The sequence below is a fragment of the Myxine glutinosa genome, chromosome 1, assembly GCF_964187855.1.
Source record: "Myxine glutinosa chromosome 1, kmMyxGlut1.1, whole genome shotgun sequence".
NCBI lineage: Eukaryota > Metazoa > Chordata > Myxini > Myxiniformes > Myxinidae > Myxine > Myxine glutinosa.
In genome coordinates, this window is record NC_136261.1 from 238,365,964 (window position 1) to 238,389,893 (window position 23,930).

Consider the following 23,930-nt stretch of genomic DNA (forward strand, 5'->3'; position numbering starts at 1 on the left):
GTCGGCTGGCAGATTCCAAAGGAAAACTCTCAGACAAAGTAACATCCATGGCAAAGTCATGGGCATTGTGATGTCATGCCTCAGCGTAGTTTTGCAACATGAAGATGGTATAAAATACTCACTCTAAAACACGAGACCAAACAAAAGCAGTCAATGACGTGGTCTTAAGGTACCTGTGTAAAGGGCCATGCATTTATTACGCATGCACCGGGGGAGGGAATAGAAGGTGTATGGACTATATGATGGAGTTTGGGAAAGGGGTTATAATATTCGGCCATTTTTGCTAAAGGAGAGTGGTGGGGGGATTACAGGTACAGTAACTACATTACTTCCAAATAATGAATTGATGCCCATGGCCTCATAATGTATTAGAACATGTACCACCTAACATGTATGACAATAGAAGCTACGCCACATTAACTGTAAGCAACTATATTTGGTGTGTTTATTCTTTCGGAGCATACAAGTGTGTTTATGATGTTATACAAGGAACTGGGGATGCAGGAAAAGGCCATTTGTGGCCCATAAATCCTGGGCTATATCAACATCAGTTAAATTCAATCTACCAGCTTATGTATTGAATTTCACTGGGAGGGGGAGAGGGAAGAGGAACTTTGGGGTCGATGCAGGGACATCACCAAGCTGCTGTTGCTTCTGCTGTTGTTGCTGCTGCTGCTGCTGTTGTTTCTGCTGCTGTTGCTGCTGCTGTTGCTGCGGTTGCTGCTGTTGCTTCTGCTGTTGTTGCTGCTGCTGCTGCTGTTGTTGTTACTGCTGTTGTTGTTGTTACTGCTGCTGTATGCAGGAGGTTGTCAGGTGAGGAATGAATAAACACCAACAGATAAATTGGCAAAAAAACTCATGAAGCACTTAAATGTCTCCTGGAAATGGTATTTGGTTTCTTTTTGAAACATATTGGGGAATTTAAGTCCAATTGTAGTTTTAGTGTTGTGAAATATATTTATTACTGTTATTTCGTATGCAGCCTGTGGCTCCTGGTTGCATCGTTGCTGGAGGCGTGGCTGTGCCGCTGATGCAGTGCCCCCTGTGTGAAGTAAGCTGGTGCTCATTTTTCCAACATCGAAAGGATGACAGGCTGAGTCAATCCACCTGGTGGTATTTAACAGCACGACAGGGGCTCAAACTCAAGACCCAGCCAACATGCATGAACTCAAGACCCAGCCAACATGCATGAACTCAAGACCCAGTCAACATGGATGAACTCAAGACCCAGCCAACAGGGAAGAACTCAAGACCTAGCCAACAGGGATGAACTCAAGACCCAGCCAACAGGAATGAACTCAAGACCAAGCCCACAGGGATGAACCCAAGGACCAGTCAACAGGGATGACCTCAAGACCAAGTCAACAGGGATGACCTCAAGACCAAGTCAACAGGGATGAACTCGAGACCAAGCCAACAGGGATGAACTCAAGACCGAGCCAACAGGGATGAAATCGAGACCTAGCCAACAGGGATGAACTTGAGACCGAACCAATAGGGATGAACTCAAGACCTAGCCAACAGGAATGCACTCAAGACCTAGCCAACAGGGATGAACTTGAGACCTAACCAATAGGGATGAACTCAAGACCTAGCCAATAGGGATGAACTCAAGACCTAGCCAACAGGAATGCACTCAAGACCTAGCCAACAGGGATGAACTCAAGACCTAGCCAACAGGGATGAACTCAAGACGTAGCCAACAGGAATGCACTCAAGACCTAGCCAACAGGAATGCACTCAACACCTAGCCAACAGGGATGAACTCAAGGCCCAGCCATGAGGGATGAACTCAAGACCTAGCCATCAGGGATGAATTCAAGACCTAGCCAACAGGGATGAACTCAAGGCCCAGCCAACAGGGATGAATTCAAGGCCCAGCCAACAGGGATGAACTCAAGGCCCAGCCAACAGGGATGAACTCAAGACCGAGCCAACAGGGATGAACTCAAGTCCGAGCCAATAGGGATGAACTCAAGACCTAGCCAACAGGAATGCACTCAAGACCTAGCCAACAGGGATGAACTTGAGACCTAACCAATAGGGATGAACTCAACACCTAGCCAACAGGGATGAACTCAAGACCTAGCCAACAGGAATGCACTCAAGACCTAGCCAACAGGGATGAACTCAAGACCCAGCCAATAGGGATGAACTCAAGACCTAGCCAACAGGGATGAACTCAAGACCTAGCCAACAGGAATGCACTCAAGACCCAGCTAATAGGGATGAACTCAAGACCTAGCCAACAGGGATGAACTCAAGACCCAGCCAATAGGGATGAACTCAAGACCTAGCCAACAGGAATGCACTCAAGACCTAGCCAACAGGAATGCACTCAAGACCTAGCCAACAGCGATGAACTCAAGGCCCAGCCATGAGGGATGAACTCAAGACCTAGCCATGAGGGATGAACTCAAGACCTAGCCAACAGGGATTGACTCAAGACCTAGCCAACAGGGATGCACTCAAGACCTAGCCAACAGCGATGAACTCAAGACCTAGCCATCAGGGATGAACTCAAGACCCAGCCATGAGGGATGAATTCAAGACCTAGCCAACAGCGATGAACTCAAGGCCCAGCCATGAGGGATGAATTCAAGACCTAGCCAACAGGGATGCACTCAAGACCTAGCCAACAGGAATGAACTCAAGACCTAGCCAACAGGGATGCACTCAAGACCTAGCCAACAGGGATGAACTCAAGGCCCAGCCATGAGGGATGAACTCAAGACCTAGCCAACATGGATGAACTCAAGACCTAGCCAACAGGGATGAACTGGAGACCGAACCAATTGGGATGAATTCAAGACCCAGCCAATGGGGATGAACTCAAGACCGAGCGAACAGGAATGCACTCACGACCTAGCCAATAGGGATGAACTCAAGACCGAGCGAACAGGAATGCACTGAAGACCGAACCAATTGGGATGAACTCAAGACCCAGCGATGAGGGATGAACTCAAGACCTAGCCAACAGGGATGAATTCAAGACCTAGCCATCAGGGATGAACTCAAGACCTAGCCAATAGGAATGCACTCAAGACCTAGCCAACAGGGATGAACTCAAGACCTAGCCAACAGGGATGAACTCAAGACCTAGCCAACAGGAATGCACTCAAGACCTAGCCAACAGGGATGAACTCAAGACCTAGCCAACAGGGATGAACTCAAGACCTAGCCATCAGGGATGAATTCAAGACCTAGCCAACAGGGATGAACTCAAGGCCCAGCCAACAGGGATGAACTCAAGACCCAGCCAACAGGGATGAACTCAAGACTAAGTTAACAGCGATGAACTCAAGACCTAGCCAAAAGGGATGAATTCAAGACTAAGTTAACAGCGATGAACTCAAGACCTAGCCAAAAGGGATGAATTCAAGGCCCAGCCAACAGGGATGAACTCAAGACTAAGTTAACAGCGATGAACTCAAGACCTAGCCAAAAGGGATGAATTCAAGGCCCAGCCAACAGGGATGAACTCAAGACCCAGTCTTAAGCCAGCCACATAAACGTGAAGGCAACACCAGGCTTATGCAATATGCTGATGACACAGTAATTAGTGTGTTCCTCCTGAATGATTAGCATGTATATGTGAACGAAGTTCAGAAGTTTATAGACTGGTGTGACCGTCTCTGTTTAGTCATTAATGCTAACAAGACAAAGGAAATGATTTTTGATGTTTGCCTCTTAGCAGGTGGTGATGACCCTTTTATTAAGTATTCATGGCCATATTTGTGTAAAACAGGTTTCTGAGCAAAAGTGTTGGGGCGCAGTTATCTATCTATAATTCCAGTAATCTCTGTGTGTCTGTGTGTCTGTGTGTCTGTGTGTCTGTGTGTCTGTGTGTCTGTGTGTCTGTGTGTCTGTGTGTCTGTGACCGCTGTTTCTCGACAACCACGGGTCCGATATACTTTAAACTTGCCAGGTATATTGCTGGGGACCCGAGGATGTGCCTTTTCAAGGTTTCATATTAATCGGACAATTACTTACCGAGCTATGTCCAAAAAACGATTCAACCAATCAGAGAGCAGCGAGCTATCACGTGTGCCGAACGTGGCGATCAGACTCTGCCTCGGACGGCACATTTGACAGCGTATTCATTTATTTCACGTTGGAAAACTATGTTGCCGTTAAACTATGTTTTAAAACGAATTCAAACTGCGATTAAATTAAAACGATTCATCGTAACTGCGATTTGCGAACTTCCGGACAGTGAAGACTGTCCGGCAGCACGCTTTCCGGCATCCAATCACAGAACGCTTTGTTGCGTAGGCGTGGCCGATGTGAGACGAGCGGAGCTGAGCGCGTTACGAGCTGACCGCCATTACGGTACGTAATTCGATTTCTTATGCGCATTATTTCTCCCAATTCAGTCAGAGCGAAGGGCGGAAGCGAAGAGCGTTGTTTTTTTTTGTTTACGGGCGTACGGGCGGGGTAGAGCGTACGGGTAGCGTTTTTTTTTTTTTTTGGCAAGGAACGGGCACCCACGTACGGGCAATGCCCTAGTATATAACAAATTGAACTGGAGCAAGAGCAAGAATTCCCAAGTGTTGACTGGAAAAACAAACCAAGGATTGTATGTTTAAAGGAATTGAAAAGGTTTCATGGACAGAATAGCATTTTGGTTATTTTCTGTCAGTCCTTGATTCAACCTACCGGTATTCCTTTTTCAATTTGATATGTACATTTGGTCTTTTCTTCTTTAACGGTCACAATTATAACCACGTTCTTGTGTGGGTTGCTGGAGGAAGCTTGGCCCAAGACTTTCATGAACTGGCTGGCCAGGCCTCATGTTCGACGAAGTAGTTAGGCGGGGATTTGGAACTTGGTCATGGTTCTGACGATAGCTCACCCACTCTTTGCGAAGGACACCTCGGGATCTTTAACGTCCACCAACTAATGCCGGAAGACAGGCCGTCCGGTTTAATGTCCATCCGAAGGACGGCACACATTGATGAATCGCCATACCTGTAAAACACCCGGGATGACAGTTCATAGCTGAGTCAGGATTCAAACCCAGGCTACGTGGCTGAGAGGTGAGTGCGTGTACCACGATGCCCTCCTGCCAACCCTGATATGCACATTTGTTAATTTGTCAACAGAGAATGTTCAGAAATTGGAACGATCCAGGAAGATTGTCCGGTGTGTAATACAGACAAACCTGCCAAGTCGTAGCTTCCATTGTATGAGAACGTGTTGTGTAGAAGGTTCACAAGATAATGGGGATTCATTGTACCCACTTCATAATTGCCTCCGCCACCGAAGGTGGATGAAGGTTATGTTTTCACCCCTGTCTGTGTGTTTGTTTGTTTTGACAAAAATTGGAAAAAAAATTCGTCATGTCGGTCTGTCTCGTTTGTATGTCTGAGAGTGCGATAACTCGCGAAGGCTTTCCGCTATCATCTTCAAAGTTTACCGGATGATTCTGAAGGACAAAAGTGAGGCCGCCAATGTTTTTTTGACTATATAGGTCAAAGGTCAAGGTCAAAGTTATCTCGTTTGTTCGGGCGATATCTCGGCCATCCTTTGAGCTAGGAAGCTGATGTTTGGACATGGTAGTGACCAAGTGATTTGGCTATAAAGGGTATTTTGGATTCATTGATTAATCAATTAATCGATTAATTATTTATTTTTTCGATTAATTACGTGATTATTTAATTTTCAAAAAGTTACAGATTCGAATGAAGCAGTGGTGGTTTCGGTTTGCTATTAGTCAATTGATTAAGAAATTAATTATTTTACGATTACTATTCACTTATTAAGAAATAGCCTGGTGTTGGCTTAGCGGTTAGGGTGCCGGCTTGGGATCCTCGGATCCTGGGTTCGTAATCCCTGTCGATCGCTAAATGAACACCAGGGGGGTTGACTCAGCCCGTCATCCTTCCGAGGTCGTGCAAATTGAATACCAGCTTGCTGGGATTAATGATCCCTGTGTGTACTCCAGTTTAGAATAGGTACACCGGGTACACCGTATCCCTGCGCATCGTAAGAGGCGACTAAGGGTTGGCGCCAGGAAGGGCATCCGGCCATAAAAAAAAAACATTGCCTCAAACAGGGAACCATGATTGTCATGGGGCCCGCAAGGCTAACCCACGCTCTAGCGGGGAAAATGGCCTTACAACGATCATTCATTCATTCATTCATTCATTCATTTTAGTTGTGCAATTAATCAATCAATTATTGTTTCTCTCGATTTTCGTCATACATGTCAGGCTACCTGCCGCCTGACACCTTCCTGTCTGTTTGTCTGTTTGTGAACAAGATAACTCAAAAAGTTGCGGACGGATTTGGATGAAACTTGGTGGAGGGGTTGGGTGTGTGGCAAGGACGAAATTATTATATTTTGGTGAAGATCCGGACACTAGAATTTTTACGTGATTCTTCACCAATCGTTTTCTTCATCGAAACCAAACTTCACCGAAAGCTCGCACCTGTTTTTGAAAGTTTTTTACAAAGTGAGTGAGAGATACATTTTCTAGTTTGTTGTATTCATGCTTGTACACATTGTACTCGGTAGTCTGTTGAGCTTTTCACGTACTCTGCTAATCCTAGTCGTCGCTCTGTGCACTTGATTGAGTTCCATCAGGCTGTCAACTCCTTTTTTCCTTGGCAGGTACATTCTTGGGATGCACTGATTTTTGTAGAACATTTTGTGGATAGTGAGGAATTTCCTTGATTTCATGTCTAGTTTTTTGATATCCGCTTGTGATCAGTTTACTATTCTTCAGCTATGCTGGAACATTGGTACTGTTAGTTAGCCCATGTTGGACTTAGTCCGAAAGGAGGGCTTATGGATTGGTTGTCGTCTATCTGTCCGTCCGTCTGTCCATCCATCACTAAGCAGCCATATCTCCGAGATGTATGAACCGATTTTGTTCATACTTGGCAGAAAGACAATGCATGACGGTATACATATGCACATCATTTTGTTACGCGATGCTATCAAAGATGACCGATTGGTGGTCATTTTAGTTGTAATAAAAACCTGATGTTTAATATGTCCTCAACCATTTCTTGGACATCCATTTACCGATGTTGTTTAAACTGGGCACATAGATAATGAATGATGGCTTACATATGGATGTAAGTTTATTTTCCAGATCAGATTCAAGATTGCCGACTGGTGGCCATTTTGTTACTTAAATGTGTCACCAACCATTTCTCGGACATAATTGGACCAATTCTGTTCAAATTTGGCACAAAGACAATACATGCGCGCATACATAAGCTGAAGATTTTCTTTTTTAATCCGAACAAAGATGGCCAAATGGCGGCCATTGCATTTCATATTTTTTTCGCAATCTGATCAAAGGTCGCTGAGTGACGGCCATTTTGTTGATGTACACTACATGGCCAAACATATGCGAGCACCCCTTCTAATTAGTGGATTCAGCTGTTTCAGCCACACCCATTGCTGACAGGTATATATAATCAAGCACACAGCCATGCAATCTACATATACACAACGAATTAAGGTAAGCACCCCCTAATATATATTCTTTGTGTATATGTATACATTGGCATATATTCTAAGGTATGTGAGATCAAATAATGATTGGTATGACATTAGCAATTATCCATTGATGAAATTGAGTGATCAAAGTGAAAAAAAGTGATTGGTTGAGTCAGTGATCCGATCACGTGGGTCCTACACACGTTATTGACGCAAAGATCGCTAGAGGTCTTCTCAGAACAATGACTGTACGTTAGAAAACATAAACGTCATCCACACTGTCCGTGATGGACCTATAGCTCCATACTTAAATTGAGGTGAAAATATGCCTAAAATTCCCAAAAAATTTCACCTTAAATTATTCAGAATAAAATATTGAAAACGGCATGATTGTTATGTTTTTATGTGACCATAATATCACTTCTCCAGAAAATATAGCAATATCATGGGTATATTACACTGTTTTGACGACAACAAACTTGTAATGTGCGAGGTTGTAAAAAAACGGGGGGGGGGGGGTGCTTAACTTAATTCTTTGTGTATAGATAAACATTGGCTGTAAAATGGGCCGTACTGAAGAGCTCAGTGACTTTCAACTTGGCACCATCGTAGGATGCCACCTTTCCAACAAGTGAGTTCATCAAATATCTGCCCTGCTAGTGCTGCCCCGGTCAACTGTAAGTACTGTTATTGTGAACTGGAAACGTCGAAGAGCAACAACAGCTCAGCCATGGAGTGGTAGGCCATACAAGCTCACAGAACGGGACTGCTGGGTGCTGAAGCGCTGAGTGCGTAAAAATAGTTTGTCCTCGGTTGCAGCACTCACTACCGAGTTCCAAAATGTCTCTGGAAGCAACTTCAGCACAAGAATTGTTCGTCGGGAGCTTCATGAAATGAGTTTCCATGGCTGAGCAGCCGCACACAAGCCTAAGATCATCATTCGCAATGTCAAGCGTCGGCTGGAGTGGTGTAAAGCTCACCGCCATTGGAGTCTGGATCAGTGGAAACGCGTTCTCTGGAGTGATGAATAACGCTTCACCATCTGGCAGTCCGACGGATGAAGCTAGGTTTGGCGGATGCTAGGAGAACGCTACCTGCCCGAATGCATAGTGCCAACTGTAAAGTTTGGTGGAGGATGAATAATGGTCTGGGGCTGTTTTTCATGGTTCGAGCTAGGCTGCTTAGTTCCAGTGAAGGGAAATCTTAACGCTACAGCACAACAATGACATTCTAGACGATTCTGTGCTTCCATATATGTGGCAACAGTTTGGGGAAGGCTCTTTCCTGTTTCAGCATGACAATGTCCCTGTGCACAAAGTGAAGTCCATACAGAAATTGTTTGTCGAGATCTGTGTGGAAGAACTTGACTGGCCTGCACAGAGCCCTGACCTCAACCCCATTGAACACCTTTGGGATGAATTGGAATGCCGACTGCGAGCCAGGCCTAAGCACCCAACATCAGTGCCCGACCTCACTAATGCTCTTGTGGCTGAATGGAAGCAAATCCCCACAGCAATGTTCCAACATGTCATGAGAAACCTTCCCAGAAGAGTGGAGGATGTTATAGCAGCAAAGGGGGTGACCAACTCCATATTAATGCCCATGATTTTGGAATGAGATGTTCGATGAGCACATATGGTTGTGATGTTCTGGTGTCCACATACTTTTGGCCATGTAGTGTATATAACTAATTTATTGGAAAACATAATGGTGAGTATAATTCTATTTTAAATCTATAAAGCTATACAAATTACTAAAACCATGTGGGCTATGACATTTCGTGTCTTTTTCTTCTTGTTGGTTTATGGCTTTGATTATATTCCTTGAAGATAGGTATGTTTTCAGGATCAGCCTCGTTCTACGCAGGTGTTCTTTGGTAATTGTTTCGCCCATTTTTATGACGAATGTCTTTGGCCCTCTTCTACTTGTGTGTGTGTGTGTGTGTGTGTGTGTGTGTGTGTGTGTGTGTGTGTGTGTACGTGCATGCGCGCGCGCGTGTGTGTGTGTGTGTGTGTGTGTGTGTGTGCATTACTCATAGGATTCGGTCATTTTGAATATAAAATGAACGTGATATTTTTCAAATTGTGTTATTAATTTATTCTTTCGGTTCAACATTCAGGTTGCAATTTGTAAGGCACAGAGGTGTGCAGCTTTTTGTAACACGATGCCATCCTTAATTATACATTTATTTCACAATCATGAAATGTCGTAAATATCTTGTAAATATCGTTTTTTTCAATAAACAATAGGCGATTGATCTTGTGCCCTGATCGATTAGGGCCCTGTTCACAGGTAACCACTCCCAAATACCTACATTCTAGTGGTTGAAGCTAAAAGATTGCTTTGTGAGTGCAAAAATTTGCAGCATTTACAAAGTGTGTCATGTGGACTCTAAGTCGATATTTTAACCACATTCCATAGTTCCGAATTAAAGGACCCTTTGAAGATGCATTTTTGGCTAATTTATCTGAACGGGGATCTGAACAAATTGGATTTGTATGGAATGTTTTGGCGTTGGCAGATTTCAACGGTTTGTACTTTGCTCACTGTCTTTATTGCACACTGTTTGCATTTGAAAGTAAATTGTTTAAACTCCCAAACTAAAAAGGAATCATTGTGATCAAAATTTGCACGATTTGCTGCACTTTTGTGCTATTATGATTATATTTGCTGATTATTTCATGCAAAGCATTTTAAACTGTCCCAGGCCTTGCAGCACGATTTCTCAAGCATTTGTTGCAAACTCAGTCTCATGGTATGAGAGTCGAATGGTGACGGTGAAAAAATTGTTACTTTTGTTGTAATCCATAACTGCTTAATCCCATACTTTTGTATAGTATTGTATAGTATTAATTAAAGCTTGTATAGTATTAATAGCTTTTTTTGTCGTTTTATCATCATGAATTTTTTGTGTCACATTATTTATTTACATTTTATTTATTCATTTATTATTTATTTATTTACACATATTTATTTATTATATATTAATATATATTATATATATTATTATATATTATATACATCTTTATTATATATTATTTATTATTTATTTATTTACACATTTATTTATTATATATTAATATATATTATATATATTATTATTATATATTATATACTTATTTATTATTTATTTATTTACACATATTTATTTATTATATATTAATATATATTATATCTATTATTATTATATATTATATACATATTTATTATATATTATTTATTTACTTACACATATTTATTTATTGTATATTAATATATATTATATATATATATATATATATATATATATATATATATATATTATTATTATATATTATATACATATTTATTATTTATTATTTATTTATTTACTCATATTTATTTATTATATATTAATATATTATATGTATTATTATTATATATTATATACATATTTATTATTTATTTATTTACACATATTTATTTATTATATATTAATATATATTATATATATATTATTATTATACAGTATATTATATACATATTTATTATATATTATTTATTTATTTACACATTTATTTATTATTTATTATTATATATTTTTTTATTTTTTTATTATATATTATATACATATTTATTATATATTATTTATTCTTTATTTATTTCCATTATTTATTTACACAATCACTATTGTCCGGCATTTAGACATTATTTATGTCAGCGTCACGCAAAAGGTTGTGTGACGCTGGGAAACGAGAAGGGAGGAAAAAGAAATACTTTCATATTTTGTAACTGATCTGAACAAATTGGATTTGGATATGTGGGGTTGGAGAACGTTTTGCATGAGTCACAATTTTTGTCTGAATCTCGATATTCCCCCAAGGCTGGAACGCGTGCAGAATATTTGATTGGTCGAGATTGCGTGAAATGGTAGCCTATAATATAGGCGCACTCACTGCACACTCACCTGATATGCTGCCTAGCCTGGGTTCGAATCCCGACCCAGCTATAAACTGTCATCCTGGTGTTTCATAGTCAGGTTGATTCATCATTGTGTGTGTGCCCCCTCACACCCCTAAACTGGGCGTCCCATCTGCCGGAATTTGTTGCTGAACTTGGTGAAGGTTAAAGATTGCACTGTGTCCTTCGCGAAGAGTAGGCGAGCTATCACCGGCACCATGAACAAAGTACAAAGCCTTGCTCTAACCAAAGGCAGCACAGCAGCACAGCAGCACAGCAGCACTCTCAGCCATTGATGCGACCCTGCAGCTTCGTTCTGCAAGCTTAAGAAGAAGAAGAAGCACTATATAAAGTTGTGTGTGAACTTTAAAGTACAATACCTTATATAGTGTATTTACAAATAAAAGGAGTGTATGATATAAATGTCATATTAAAACATTGTAAATTGGGTGGGTGCCTTATTACTATATGTACGGTACTATATAGTATATACAGGATGCATGTGTGTATGTCAAAGCGAGCCATTATACACAAACAATGGCTGCCAGGATAGCTGAGAGGTTTGAACCGTCTCGCCTGAGTTCGAATCTCGACTCAACTATAAAAACGTCATCTTGGTGTTTCACTTGATGCGTGCGTCGTCCATTGGAAGGACCTTGAGCTAGAGGACCCGTCTGCGTCTACCAGAACTGTAGTTACTACACGTTAAACATGTCATGGTGTCTTTCGCTAAGAGTTGGCGAGTTACCCGCGACACCTTGAACAAATTACAAATTCCTTACACCTTCAGTCGAACGTTATGTCTGGCCAGCTGGTTCGTGAAAGACTTTGGCCAAAAACATTCCTCAGCCGACCCCACAAATAGGCGGGACTAATTGGGGCCTTTGTAGTAATAGTAGTTGGAATAGTAGCAGTAACTTTTAGTAGTACCAGTAGTAGTTGCAATAGTAGTAGTAATATATTAGTAGTAGTCGTAGTATAATAATAATAGTAGTTGCAGTAGTAGTATGATAGTAATAGTAGTTGTTGTAGTAGTACCGGTAGTAGTAGTAGTAGTAACTGTAGTGGTAGTAGAGGTAGTAGTCGCTAGTAGTAGTGATGGTAATTGTAGTAGTAATATAGCAGTAATAGTAGTAGTAATATAATAGTAGTTGTAGTAGTGGTAGTTGTACTAGTGGTGCTAGTAGTAGTGATAGTAATTGTCGTAGTAATATATTAGTAATAGTAGTATTGGTAGTAATGTAATAGTGCTAATAGTAGTAGTAGACCTAGTAGTTGTAGTAGTAATATAGTAGTAATAGTAGTTGTAATATAGTAGTAGTAGTACTAGTAGTAGCAATAGTAGTTGTAGTAGTAGTAGCAATAGTAGTTGTGGTAGTAGTAATACGAGTCGTAATAGTATTAGTAGTAGACACACCCATGATGATGTTCCAGGCTTGAGGATAAATCCTGGACAGATCTCCGCACCCTCCGAAGCCTCCCTCAAACAGGGCAGGAGTTTGGAATGTTGTCTGAAGTCTACCGGAAACGAATGTATATTATTTTCCTTTTGTCGTCAAAGCACCTGTAATGTACGTAATATGTATACAAGTGAAATGCTGGACACATATTGCTTCACTGTAGAATGAAAAGCTTGACATGCTTTTGACATCTTTATGATGTGAAGGTCTGTGTGCACAACACGAGGACGGTAATTTACAGTCGGATTTCATCCCAGTTAACACTAGGAATCTCTCCCTTTACGACAATTCCCATAACGTTGGAGTCGACGGCTCGTAGCGCGTGCTTGTCCCAAGCCCTTCACGAACTGGCTGACCAGGCTTGGCGTTCGATTCAAGTTGGCGGGAGTTTATAATTTTTTTCAGGGGGTCGGCGCGATAACTTGTCAACTCTTCGTGCAAGGCATGCCGGGATCTACAACGCCCACCGACTACCGTCAGGAGACCGTCCAACTCGGTGCACTCCCTTTGACCTCGACTCGACGTTCAAAATCAAAGTTGAGTCTGTTCCACTTCCGAGGAATTTCAATAAATCCCATGAAAATACACAATGGATTAAAGAATACATATTTTCAAGTGCACACGTCCCCAAAAATGAAGTGTATGTTTGTGTCCATGTTTTTACGTGTTTTACGCATTCTGTGACGGCGTTTTCCACATATTAATGAATAATGCGCGGCGTGCGTCTCCGCCAGGCGGCGGTGCTCGCCGCACAAATATAAAGCGCGTGACAGACAGAAGCAGAGGCACAACGTGCGCGCGCTCCATGCGGCTTTCATCTCGCTCGTGTCCATCTCGCCAGCCTCGCAAGGTCGTATCGCCATATCAACAAGAGCAAGGAAGAAGAAGAGCACGACGGAAGATACATCCATTAGTTCTTGAATTAGACGGCGTAAGGTGAAGGCGGAACGGAATCCCTCACCTGCGTTTCTCGTGCTGGGTTTGTCGAAGACCCAATCTGCTCGTGACATGATGCGCGTTCGAGCAGGGTAACCTCTCTCTCAATACTAGTACTACCCTGTGGGACTTTCAGCTACTACTTACTGTGCTGCCGCTGTGACCACTACCACCAGCACTAAAACTACTACTACGAGCGGTTGCGTGGGACTATGCTCCCTGCGTACTTCTTACTGGCGCTCTTGACGCCAGCTGTACAGGTACGTTTAAAGATAGACGCCGCGGCCTGCTCGTCCTCCTGTGGCCGATATAAGTTACTCATCTTGTTCGCATGTTGTTTGTTCCCTTTTTGGCAGACGATGAGCGTATCTGCGTGGGATTCCCTGAGCTCAGCAAACGAAGGTGGGTCTACGCACGTAAGACACGCTTCCATTGCACCTGCTTGCCTGGACCACGTGACGTATTGTTTCTGTTACCGATGAACAATCTCAATAAGCCAAAGGACTAGCGGAGCAAGCCGGATCAATACTGTAGCCCAATGAATAGTGTAGCCCAATGAACAGTGTAGCCCAATCAATAGTCTAGTCCAATCAATAGTCTAGCCCAATCAATAGTCTAGCCCAATTAATAGTGCAGCCCAATCAATAGTCTAGTCCAATCAATAGTCTAGCCCAATCAATAGTCTAGCCCAATTAATAGTGCAGCCCAATCAATAGTCTAGTCCAATCAATAGTGCAGCCCAATCAATAGTGTAGCCCAATGAATAGTGCAGCCCAATCAATAGTGTAGCCCAATTCATAGTGCAGCCCAATCAATAGTGTAGCCCAATGAATAGTCTAGCCCAATCAATAGTGTAGCCCAATCAATAGTGTAGCCCAATCAATAGTGTAGCCCAATTAATAGTCTAGTCCAATCAATAGTCTCGCCCAATCAAGAAGGGTTGGAGGAGACTGGATATTGGTGTTGCACTATAGTAACAGATATTTCCATTTGGCACTACATCCAGGATCTTTGGGGAGGAATAACAGGCTGTGTGAGAATTGAAGACCAAATCGAAGGGGATGCAAAATTTGAGAAAAAACAAAGTTTGCAACTTGTTTGTTTTATTTTAATGTCTGAGCTTTGCCATTCATGGGTTCTCATGGGATTGCTGTTGTGTCCTCTGCAAAGGGTTCTAACGAGGAAAAAGGAGTCTTTTGCACTCGACCCCAAAATGGGAATTTTTTTGTTTGTTTATCCAATGGAATTTTTAATCCATCAGGGCATCACTTGTATCAAAAAATGATGTTACTATGTTATTGTTCTGAGGTTGATGTTGTTTATAGCCTTGCTAGTCAGACACTGGCATCTTTGATGCAGATATATGTCAGTCTTAGTAAATAGCTAAGCACTAGGGAGGGAGGAAAGTTTAATTGTTGTCATGGTGACAGGACGCAATAGCGAACACTATTTATTTCGTTTAAATGAAAAGTAAGATCTCCAGGATGCACGAGCACGAGCAGGGACGGAACAGCCCGATTGGCGTCCCAACTGAAGGGCTGTACCTGCGCCATGTGTTCAATTTCCACCTTTATTTGTATTTCTCAGTACGGCAGTACTTTTTCTCATGGGGTAACCCAGGGTTCCAAAAAAGAATGCATCATGGAGCGGGATGGACCAGTACATGTCCAGCCAGCTCCATGATGCATGTCCGTCCCGTTCTGCGTTTCATCGCCCTTGTGCACATCCCCTTGCATTGGAATGCGTCGCCAATCTGGATCAGTTATGAATCTTTACCTGTCTGTATTAACACATCTCGAGCATGCTAAAGCTGTAAATGCTGCTTTGTATTTGGTAAATTGAGATTTAGTATGTTCGTCATGGATATCCGCAGACATACTTTTCCGCATGCATGCTCTTCGTGACAATTCTTGGCACCTACGCTTCTTCATTAATTTTTTTTTCCCCCAAACTTTTAATCAACTTTGGTTGACTTTAGCGGTACACGCACGCAATAAGGCTTATGTCCATGGGAATGCGCTCGAGCCGGGTGGGCTGTTGCTGTTGCCATGAGTGCTGGCGAGATTGGCATTGCGGCACGTACTCCCACTACCCCCCGCCCACCCCCTCTCCCACCCCTTTCCTGCACCCGTTCCGAATTCCAAACTGCCAAGGTCGCTCCGGGTCTGCAACTCCCCTTGACACGCGCGAACAGGCGCCGACGCTGCGTTTTTTTGGCAGACGAGCAAAGCTGAACAGGGTAGTGCGTTGCCCCCTGGAAACACATTTAACCATTTACCTACTTTTCAAAATGCTGCAAGAAACCTCGTGTCCTGGCGTGATCATTGAACACTTTATGTACACACGAGGTTGTAGATAGAAAGAAATGGCAAGTCAGTGGGCAAAAGGTCAAACACAAGAGCAGCACAAATAAAATAAAACAAAGATCAGCGTGGCAGTAGGTCGTGTCTTCGGCTGAATTAGACAAACAAAAAAAAGGTAATAAAATCAGTCGTTGACCCTAATTCTTTCCTTTTTGTAGGAAAACTCCATACATCCTGGTGATTTTATGTGCCCAGCTTTTGCTGCGCCATTTCCTTGGTAGGTGGGGAATCTATCTGAAGTATGTCTAACTGTGCAAGTTAAGTTCTACAAGGAAGTTACACCTCCACTCTTCCTCCTCGGTTCTGCCTACAGTCATGAAGCTCAAGGACGCAATCCGGTTGACCAAATGCCAACCACGCGATGCCATTGTTGAAATCGCCACGGAGTACCCACACGAATCTTCTTTCACCTTTCGGCCATCTGGGGTGCCGGTACAACGCTGTGGGGGATGCTGCACAGACCACCAGAGGGAGTGCATCGCCGTGCACAGTAGAAACGTGAGCATTGAGGTGAGCATGTTTGCTTATTGATACACGATGAGTCAACAAAAAAATGCATGGGTCACTCCCCTTCACAATTTGTTGCAGATACCTCCGGAAGTTGCCTCTCAGCATGAGACACGAGCATTGCGTTTTCAATTCTCCCACATAACTTGAGCGGTCTCGATTCATGACAAGATACGCTATTTCGACCCCGCTTTATCTCGTGTCAACTTTGTTTATCATGACGTGCCGATACTTGAAGGAAAGATGACGAAGCGTGCTTGACAAAGTTTAAGTTCAAACAAGTCTTGTGCAAACGTGTGTGTGTGTGTGGCTGGGAACGAGGGAATTATTTGGCACTCCATCAATTGTTCTGTGGGCTGTAGCATGTAGGGGTCACCACCAACACCATGTGGTCACTCATGTTGTTTCCAAAGACAAAACTTGGACGAGATTGAAGGTGTTGCTAGTTTGAGGGTTATGTAAAACAAATGATATGTTGTTGTTGTATAGCCCCGGACAGTTCTCTCGAACAAGCTTGAGGGCACGGACCCAGCCGATCGATCTCCCAGGAGCGAACCAGAGATGCCTCACATCCAGGATAATGTACCCCACCTTCACGAAGTCAGGGCCACGACAGTTAGAGAGAGAAACAGAGGGAGAAAGAGATAAGAGGGATAGGGCCGGTCCATGGGGACTGATCGGCACTCTGACCATGGCCGCGCTGTCCTGCCAAATCTGGGCAGCAGGGAAGAATGGGGAGGATTTGGCCCCCGACTTGTGTTGGGAGTGGGGGTACAACCACCACGAAGAGGGGTCCCCAATAGTTGTACGAGCTATGTTGATTATTGATCTTTACGTGGGAAGATCGATTTCGCTACTACAGCACAGACACAAGGCCAGCCTGGACAAAAATGAATACTTGCACCTCTTGCAGTTTTCATCACATCACAGAGCCCACCGTGGCACCTTCATTACATGTAATGACAAAGCCACATAAAATGCTACACTCAGCTGTACTAATTATTCCAGAGGTGGTGCACAGCTGGCGGAAATCCACACAATGATTTGCATTCTACTTTTGGCATGGGTGGTTAATTGTAGGTCGGATGCCTGGCTGTATGTGGACAGCTGTGCAAAACCGCAAAGGGTCTTGTCCACGAACCAAAAATAAGGAAAAAATGGTGAGGTTGCAAACAATGGGATAAGCTTTGTTGAGGTACATGTAGATCGCATGCTCCATGATTTAAACTCCAGAAAATATGTTGTATTCGCTTCTTAAGTGAAAGAGCTTGTTGGTGGTTAGTGTTCCCTTCTCCCCAAGAGTTGTATGATGTATGGCTTGATCCACACAAAATAATGCTTCGTGTTTCCTTCTCCCCAAGAGTTGTATGATGTTATGGCTTGATCCACACAAAATAATGCTTTTGACCTTTTGTAAATGTTATCATTTCTGGGTGATGTTTGAAGATTTCTCGTGTGGTTGAGGAATTTGGGTTTGGAAATGGACTCGTTTCACCATTGAGGGTACCCTTTTACTCAGGTGCAGGGGTGACTTATTGATGAAGATTGCCATGCCGCATGTTGTGGGTTCAAATCCAACTGAAAGCAGCAGTATTAAGGAATTGGGTTCTAAGCTTCATGGATGTTGAGTTGGTATCAGGAGAGCTGGCATGCCACTCATTGACGTCACTCAGGGTAGTCGACTGACCGTGATTCACTCTTATTTCCCTCGTTGTAGGTGTAGGAGGTCGTTCTGAATGATTGAATTAAACCCTTCGCTTGATCTTAAAAAATAAAACCCCTTCGGCAGTTGTGATGTCATGTAGGGTAAGAATAAGCATTGTCAGCTCAAACAAGGTACTTGCCATGTATTTGCTTTAAGAGCAGACCAGCAAGCAGAGGTCTTTCACAACCTACTGTCCAATGTGGCTGAATGTTGTTGTTTGTTTTTGTTTTGTTTTGGGTTGTTGTTTTTTTACCCCTTTTTTGCTTTGTCTGTGCCACGGTTACACCCAACCAAAAAACACAGGTCTGCACCCATGGCGACATTCTCACCGCAAATAGCCGGCGCTAAGGTTTTGTCCGTTTGTAGGGGTGGCACAAACAGCGGCCATTACCACAACTTTAAACGATCGCACGAGACGAGTAATTGGTACTGTTGTTGGTGGCTTTGGGTTGGATTTCCGCTGTCTGCCTCTGAGGGCATTGTGTGTTAAAAGGCCCTGTGAAGTTGCTGGTCTCAAATCCACATTATTTTACTCTTTAACATTGTTCTTGCTCTGTGCTGCTCAGACAGGTTGTGGCTTGCCATAGTCTGGTAGTCTTCTAAAGCTGACTGTCTTGATTCCTTGAACACATCAACGTCTTATTTAGTGTTAGGAAATTTATTTTTCTTTTGCTAATTGTTCATTTAAAATGAGCAAAACTGTTATTGTAGCCAACCTCTGGTGTATGCATTGTATGATTTAAATATTATTGTAAATCGGATGACTTTTTCTCTGATGTGCAGTTGATCAAGACCAGTTTCGACAGAGTCCAGCCTGTTGTGATGTCATTTGCACTGCACACGAAGTGTAAATGCAGGTACCAAAATGCATCGCATCGCATGTTGAAAATGTCGCATCGCATGTCGAAAATGTCGCATCGCATGTTGAAAATGTCACATCGCATGTTGAAAATGTCACATCGCATGTTGAAAATGTCACATCGCATGTTGAAAATGTCACATCGCATGTTGAAAATGTCACATCGCATGTTGAAAATGTCACATCGCATGTTGAAAATGTCGCATCGTATGTTGAAAATGTCGCCTCGCATGTTGAAAATGTCGCATCGCATGTTGAAAATGTCGCTTCGCATGTTGAAAATGTCACATCGCATGTTGAAAATGTCGCTTCGCATGTTGAAAATGTCACATCGCATGTTGAAAATGTCGCATCGCATGTTGAAAATGTCGCATCGCATGTTGAAAATGTCACATCGCATGTTGAAAATGTCACATCGCATGTTGAAAATGTCACATCGCATGTTGAAAATGTCACATCGCATGTTGAAAATGTCGCATCGCATGTTGAAAATGTCGCATCGCATGTTGAAAATGTCGCATCGCATGTTGAAAATGTCGCATCGCATGTTGAAAATGTCACATCGCATGTTGAAAAGTGCAAAATATCAGCCAATGATACTCTTCAATTTATGTGATCCTTTGGCTGTGTTTTCCATCCATATAAACATTATTCTGCTGCCTTTCCTTGCAGATGCAAGCCTTGCCTCAAACCAAATTTTGTACTAGACACCAAAACCTGTGCCTGTACTTGTAACATCACCTGCAGACACAAACAAGTGCACAACAGACACCACTGCCGGTGAGTCACATGACATGTCACTTAACCATTATGGGGATATTGAGGTGGGGAAGGATCATAAGAAGATAAGATGGCCAATATTATTTATTTATTTTTTACATTGTTGATGTGGTGGCTTTGTGGTACATTTCATCTGGCCAAATTTGGCATGGTATAATAAGTATCTAAACCCTGGATGATTTTTAGCTTTCCCTGACTGATCTTGGCCGTCAATGGTCCGATGAACTTGAAAATTTGCACACGCATAGATCATCATGTAATGAACGCATTTGTAAAATTTTTATTTTTTCCATATGTAAGTTTGTCTAATTATTGCCTAATTATATTGTTGTACAATTATTCAGTATGTCTTGGACAACATGCTAAAACACTCAGAAGAGATTACAGGCCAATTAATTTACACCATCAATGTCCTAATGCATGTAACGCTTATTCACATGCGTTCGTTGTACATAAACATATGCAAAAATTGCATTTTAGGACATATGACACTTACTAATTGTCATGTGACACCTGAACGGCAAGTCCGATTCGGATGTATGTTGTATCAAAATGTGCGCAAGACCCTAGCGAAAAAAGTCATTAGAGGAGAATTCGAAATACCCACCTTTTGCGGAAAAAAATTGCGAAAAATGTCGAGGGGGCCACCGAGGCCCCGTCCCAGTGCAGTTACGGTTAAATAACCTCTATTTCCAAAAAGGTATTCTTGAATTGCTAATATGTAAACAATTTACCAAGTGACTATTATGGCATCATAATTTAGTTTAACAACATCTCTAATTAATTTTTTGTATTCTCTGCCTATTAGATGTGAAAGACCCAGAAGGTGATGTTTGCGGTATTGGTGGCTTGAGCTGCCCAATGTGGAACAACAGGGATGAAATAATGGGGTCAATGTACTCTGACCCTGAGACTCTGCTTTGTGAGAATCACTGCTTGAGATGGCCGGCCGACCACCACAGAGGAACTGAAGTCTTCCACTGAACGTTATTGCTGCTCAGAGCGAGCGAGAAGGGGAATGAGCTGCTTAGATACTTGGGTCGAACTCTTCACAGACCATCGGTACCATGAATATTGGGCAAGTGGATTGAAGAAGGAAAAGACTTTCTAGGGCGGCTGGGTAAATGACAAGTGTGTGGCAATATACTAATCATATTTTATCACATTATAGTCCACTGCTATTTTCTGTGACTATGGCACAGTCCTGATAGACTTACTTATATTGGGATTTAACCACCATTGAGACCTCCACTCTACGAAAGTTGATTATGGCTTTGTGGGCGTAGGCCTCCAGACTCCTTTGCTCAACTGCCCGTAGAGCGGAAATTGTTCCCTTGCGCAGGCTTGTCAAACTTTTTAATTTTAGATTCTATTTTGATATCAAACTATGGGCGAAGCCCAATTTGCTATCTCAACCTGCAGATTGGATCTTGGCTGAAGCTACTCGTGAGTGTGGAACGAAGCCTTCTTTGTACAGCTATTGTTTTTAAAGTGTATCAACATATTACACATCAAATGGAGAAAAATTTGATTCTCCCCTCCCCCAACCCCTTCTTAATGTATTTCCTCCAACTCTTCTTCCTCTGTCATTGCTTCTTTCCTTGTTTCTCCCATGTTTCCAAACTCTTATGCCATCTTTTCCCTTACACCTCCCCCTTACCTGTTTTTCTACTCTCCTTCTATCCACTCCAAACTGTGCATATGTAATATGTAGATGACCTTTAACAGCATAATCATAAATTAGGGTCATTAGTACAAAGCATCATAATTCAGACACAGTACTGTTTTTGCTTTTACCAAACAGAAAACTGGTTCACTATATGTCAGGGTGAAAGGGACTCGATGCAATGAGTTTGTGTTGGTGATCAACAAGTCACATGGCGCCATGAAAAGCTTGGACTCTGGCTTCTGACGTCACGGTTTGCCAACTGTTGCTAAACTCACCTTGTGACTTGGGGTGAGAAAAACACCCTTGTTGGTGGAATATTTTGTACATCCGCCTAGTCTAGGTGCCGGGTCATTTTCTGGGTAACTAATTTTTCTTGTTTTATCTGGTGAGGGTGGGGAAGGAGAGTGGAGCCTGGTGGCGATGAGAGTGCGGAGGAGAGGAGAGGAGAGAAGAGGGAAAGAGTATTTTTGAGTCAAGTCGCCACTTTACTTTAGTGGGTTTTTTTCAGTACTTAATGGTGCCTTATTTTCAAGTAATGCGGATGTATTTATTTATTATTTATTGTACATGTTGCTTTTTTATGAAGTACTGATAGTTTGGCTACAGTGTTAACCTCAAGCGAGTGTTTTGGTTGTTTCAGTCTTAGTGTTAGCTGTTACTGCTGTTACTTAAACAGAAGCAGAAAATATTGTTAACTTATGGCCAAATTTGTGTCATTTTGCCAAGCCTGATTTTAAGAATCGTGACGTCAAACACTCGGGCATTTTGATTTCCATTCAAGTAAAGTGGTGAACGGTGTGCGAGATAGGAGGAACTCATTTGCTGCTTACATGACACAGTTGTGGTATTAATGGGGAATCTATAACATGTCATCCCATTCCGAATTCTTCTGTAAATTCTCTTGTTGAGCTGGGATTCAAAACCTCAAACGAGCGCATATTGCAGTCCACTGCAAACTTAGGCCTCAGTAAAGTCAATTTGAGGGTCGTTTGGCATACTCAGTTTGCTTAGCAAGTGAGCTTTGGCAAGAGTGAGCAGAGTGAGCTATGGAGCACACGCCAGTGGAGAAGTAGGCCAGCAGTCCTTAACCACTTGACCACACAGTCAGCTCTTTCTTGGATTTTCTTTGATTAAAAAAGCACCATTTTGCAGTCATTGTGGACCGAAAGCCCCTTGTGTTCTCAGGCGGTGAGAGATATTGTGTGCGTGCGCGTGTGTGTAACACTGGCAGTCTGTATTATTAAGCTGATAACTTACTACAATCTGAGATTGGTTCAAAAATACCACTCTTGGGAAGGTGTGCCTTTTGTGTACGTGCAGTGACCAATGTATTGCTAACAACTGTTATATTTATTGCATTATAAAAAATATTTATATGTATTTATATTGCTCAAGTTGAGTTTTGTCGCACTTAAGAATGATTTGTTCTGTATTTATTTGAAGTTTTTCGAAAGGCAGACTGGATTGAATGAGATCCACTTTTCGATGTTTGTGAAATTGTTTCTCTCAGAGCTAGAAAAGACAAGGTTCTCTTCAATCCTAGAAAAGGCCGTCCCTTTAACAGCGATTTTCCCTGATTTTCTTTTCTATGCCCTGTCGATGCTTGTCCGAGGATCTCTTGCACGTGTACTTGCGTTTCTATAAAATTCCTTGCAGGTACTGTAACACCTGTACCACTTTTGCCTTAAAGAAAGAGGATTTCTACATCGGTGTTTACACCAGACTCGTATTCTGTAATGGTGGAAGCATTTTGTCTTATTCGAGAGTTGTTTCGTTCAAATCCTGTCTCGTTTCATCAATGCACATAAGATGTTTATTTCTTTTGAGGGTGAATCTTTCTTTTTTTTTCTTTTCTTTTTTTACTTCAAACTATATATTTATTATATAAACGAAAACCTGTTCTTTGACTCGATTGTTTTCTTCTGTTGATTCATAAGATATATGTCGTCCGTCTGACGGATGATGCACTTGTGCATGTAACGCCTTGCCTATGAAGTACCAGTTTAATGGTTGATATTCAGATCAAGGATATAATCCAGACTAGATGGCTCAAAGGCAAGTGTGCTACCTCCACCATCCTGGCAGGTAAATATGGAATGACAGGTAGCTTACCAGACTTTGCATCTCCTTTTGCCTCGGGATGGATGTAATATAATGTGACAATGAAACTTTCTGATTCTCTGCAAACAGCATAATGGATAGTGTGTTGTACCTTAAAGACGTGACATTAACCTGGCAGTCCAGTCTGTTCATGCTTGAATCTTTTTGTTTAAAAAA

General features: G+C 42.2%; 1 protein-coding gene and 1 long non-coding RNA gene across 3 annotated transcripts; one reads left to right on the top strand and one right to left on the bottom strand.

The window, feature by feature from the left end:
- Positions 1–164: 164 nt before the first annotated feature.
- LOC137435307 (uncharacterized) lies at positions 165–13,921 on the bottom strand. The gene is made up of 3 exons (XR_010986038.2): positions 13,796–13,921; positions 4,856–4,971; positions 165–789 (listed from the first exon to the last, which is right to left on the bottom strand). It is a non-coding gene; the product is annotated as an uncharacterized LOC137435307 (long non-coding RNA).
- On the top strand, positions 13,589–23,560 carry LOC137435299 (vascular endothelial growth factor A). 2 transcript variants are annotated; one of them, XM_068128972.2, is made up of 7 exons: positions 13,589–14,030; positions 14,127–14,172; positions 16,292–16,350; positions 16,447–16,643; positions 19,129–19,202; positions 19,877–19,984; positions 20,793–23,560. In XM_068128972.2, the coding sequence occupies exons 4-7, from the start codon at positions 16,449–16,451 to the stop codon at positions 20,812–20,814; spliced, it is 399 nt and encodes a 132-aa protein (XP_067985073.1). In that variant the 5' UTR covers positions 13,589–14,030; positions 14,127–14,172; positions 16,292–16,350; positions 16,447–16,448; the 3' UTR covers positions 20,815–23,560. The 2 variants fall into 2 exon arrangements, with proteins under 2 accessions (XP_067985073.1, XP_067985063.1); XM_068128962.2 differs by lacking the exon at positions 16,292–16,350 and having other exon boundaries at positions 13,604–14,030.
- Positions 23,561–23,930: the final 370 nt, after the last annotated feature.